At 43.6% G+C, this 3,633-nt stretch overlaps 1 protein-coding gene across 1 annotated transcript; it reads left to right on the forward strand.

Moving 5' to 3' along the window:
* Positions 1 to 1,978: 1,978 nt before the first annotated feature.
* On the forward strand, positions 1,979 to 2,618 carry LOC125439362 (eukaryotic translation initiation factor 1). Its single transcript, XM_048508456.1, has one exon. It carries the CDS (start codon positions 2,104 to 2,106, stop codon positions 2,443 to 2,445), a length of 342 nt encoding a protein of 113 aa, XP_048364413.1. The 5' UTR covers positions 1,979 to 2,103; the 3' UTR covers positions 2,446 to 2,618.
* Positions 2,619 to 3,633: the final 1,015 nt, after the last annotated feature.

Below are 3,633 nucleotides of genomic sequence, written 5' to 3' on the forward strand. Positions count from 1 at the left end.
CAGAGAAAAGTCTTCCCTCTGTGATACACCTCTGAAGATGCTAGCCACAGATGCAGGCGAAACATTAGGAACAAAATCTATCAGACCACGGCCACACAGCCCGGAAAACCCACCATAACCAGTTGAATCTGGCCGTGAAAGCCTTCAACAATACAAAGTACCATTGGTTTGTGATACTGAGCTAGCAGAAGGTCTTGCGTTTGATCTTCAGCTGTGGTTTGAGGCTGCAAATTGTGTTATTGAGCCAGTCCTTACACCTGACCTCAAGCACTTATTTTTGATGCAACTCTGTAAGATTCACTATACGCTTAAAATGTATATATTTCAGTCCTGCTTAACATTTCCTAGATATGAGACTGCTATCTAGGATTTCTCAAATGTGTTTAGTGCTTGAATAATGCAACATATTTTATAGCACAGTATAGATTTTCATGACAAAATGTAGTTTTGCTGTTCTGAAAAAAACAAACAAACTTCCAGTACACTCTAGGCTGACATTACAGTATTGGATTAAATTTAATTTGTTTATGTGGATGTAGTTAATTTCTATATTGCTAATAGCTTTACATAACTGCTTTGATTAGAAATGCTTAATAAGGTCTAAGCTTTGGAATACAAAACGATGTACTATATTAATAAAATTTGTACAATTATTTTGGTGTGGTTTTTGTCGAACTAGATTGATGCACGAATGAATCACCTCCATATAGGTTAAACTTTTACTTGTCTGGATGTTCTTGTCGTGAATTGTGTATATAGAGTAGTACTATTAATGTCATTGAAATTAATCAAATTACTCATTTACTCTGGATTCAAATTCTTGTAAGTAGAACAAAGCTCACAGAATATAACTTTTTGTCCAGCAGCAGTGAAACTCCTGAAGTTTGGGTCCTGGGGAGAAAAGAACCCTCACAAATAATGGGGGAACCTGCAGTAGAAGGTGGGGAACACCAAAAATTGATCTCCTTTGCCAGTAAAGTGCCACTGCTGTAGCATAGGGGTCTGCAACCTGCGGCTCTCCAGATGTTCATGGACTACAAATCCCACCAGCCCCTGCCAGCATGGCCAATTGTAGTCTATGAACATTTGGAGAGCCGCAGGTTGCAGACCCCTTATGCTGATCTGATCTCTTATTACGCAACCACTTTTTCTACAAATAGAGCTCCTTCATAAAATAAAAATGGGCACAGAAATTATCTTGGCATTTTAGCCGTTGCCTAAGTCCTGTACTCAGAGAGGAAACTTAACAGGCTATGAAAGGTGTCACCTGTTGGAGGTGAAGGACTTTGCACTGTCTCCTGCCTCAATGACTGAGGGAGTCTGATCAATGAGACAGGTAGCTAGAGGGCATCAAGCCACTGGGCACCTTTTCTCTACTGGTCTGACACTATCCCTTTGATGTGTACATTGCTGCTGCTACGAAACTTCCTTCCAGCTTCTTCTCCACCTTCCCCCATTCTTGCACACACTCTCTGTCTTGCGCCATGTCCTGAGGGATGCAGACAGCATCCTTCACCATCAAGCTGCTCTGAACAATTAATTTCTTCCTGTACAATTCTGTGCCATTTTAGCTACGAATGTCCATTGGCAATGAGCTTCTAACAGTTCTGTTGTCTTCTATATATATAAAAAGCTAACAGTAACTTGTGCGTGTCAACCAGCCTCATGGACAGCGGGATTCGCACTCTGGACAGTTCCGTTGTGGAATGGAAAGGGTTACCTTATACTAAAAAAAGACACCACCATATAACAATGTGAATTGAAAAGGGAAAGAGGGATTCCATTTGACTACCCCGAAAGGCTATGCTGCGGATCATTGGACCTGCATGGACATCTGTGTGGGTTGCGAACTGTGATGAGAAGGACAATTGCCACAGCAACGTGTGGCCGGGCCCTGCTAGTTTTCTATATAAACAGAATTGAATTGATGGTTCTATATTTGGGAACTACTCAAAATAGCATATGCCAGTGTTCCTGCCGTCTTTCCCTTTTTTTGCCGTCCCCGCAGAGGCTGAAGCGTTCTTTCGCCGCCGTCCTCGCCGCTGCCGTCGACCCTGCTGCTGCCGCCTTCGACACAGGAAGAAGGGAAGCGAAGCGCGTCGTATGTCCGCTATCCAGAACCTCCACTCCTTCGACCCCTTTGCTGATGCAAGTAAGGGTGATGACTTACTTCCTGCTGGAACTGAAGACTACATCCATATAAGGATCCAGCAGAGGAACGGCAGAAAAACCCTCACCACAGTCCAAGGCATTGCCGATGATTATGATAAAAAGAAACTGGTGAAGGCCTTCAAGAAGAAATTTGCCTGCAATGGTACTGTGATTGAGCATCCAGAGTATGGAGAGGTGATTCAGCTTCAGGGGGACCAGCGTAAGAACATATGTCAGTTCCTTGTTGAGATTGGACTGGCTAAAGATGACCAGCTGAAGGTTCATGGGTTTTAAGTATCCGTGGGCCACTGAAATCTCAAGGGAGGAGGCTTCCCTGCGATGAGAGAACTTTGTGTCCCATGTCACTAGTTTAAAAACAAGCCAGCTTGCATAATGTAATCACATCAGGTTTCCTTTTAGTCTAGACTAGCGTAACTCAGCAATGTAATAAACTGACAAAGAGCCCATGTTGTCTCGTCTCGCTGTCCCTCATTTAAACAAGGCCCCCATCATGGCGGTGTCAAGGCAGAAGCTTATTCTACATGAAAAATTCCCAATAAGGCAAAGGATGTCCTGGCTGTTTCAGGAGCTGCCCCAGACATTCCAACCCCTCCTTATTTCATAGCAACCAGGGTGGTTATCTTGAGAGTTCTGTCATTGTCCTTGGTGAACTGTGACACTTAATGGCAGAGGCCATGGTTTGGGTCCGAATTATACCACCTGATAGCCGACGAAGTCATTGGGGATGCAGAAACCAAAGCCCCCTTTATGCAGAGACGGGCATTGAAGTGGCCAAACCCAAAGACACAGCAGTTAGCAGGCTTGGGATCTGTGGCTTGGAGTTAAGATGAGGGGGGTGCTTTAAACTAGCGTGTCACCGCAGAGTGCTGCTTCGGCAACTAACGATGCTGTGAAGCAACAGTTCTTGGTTTGAATCCTGATGTTCTGTGTAATGTATTTAAACACTTATTTAAATAAAAAAAAATGCCAGTGTTCTGTATTCAATTGCCACCTAATTTGTCATTGCCTTGACTTGGATAGCCCAGGCTAGCCCAGCCTCAGTAGGTTTTGGAAGTAAAGGAGGGTCAGTACTAGGACGGGAGACCACCAAGGAAGTCCAGGGCTGTTACACAGACACAGGCAATGGCAAATCACCTCTGAACATCTCTGTCTTGAAAACCCTATGTATCTGCATGAGTCAGCTGTGACTTGACAGCCACCAAAAAAAAAGTTATTATGGAATGTTGCCTAGCCTTACCACTGGGGGTCGCTGTGGCCATTGGCTTTGGTAAACCTAAAAGACCAAATGGCTCTCCTTTCCTACAGAAAACAATGTCTTTAAAAGCTTCAGTTGTTTGAAATAATTTTTGAACAAAATTTGCTGTCAGAGCTTAAAGGCAACTGTAACTTTCAATGTGCTAAATTCACAAAGCTCTTCTAGCAGATCCTTTCTGAGGCATCACTTGAAATATCCTGTCATTC

This window comes from Sphaerodactylus townsendi, linkage group LG09 (genome assembly GCF_021028975.2).
Source record: "Sphaerodactylus townsendi isolate TG3544 linkage group LG09, MPM_Stown_v2.3, whole genome shotgun sequence".
Lineage (NCBI taxonomy): Eukaryota > Metazoa > Chordata > Lepidosauria > Squamata > Sphaerodactylidae > Sphaerodactylus > Sphaerodactylus townsendi.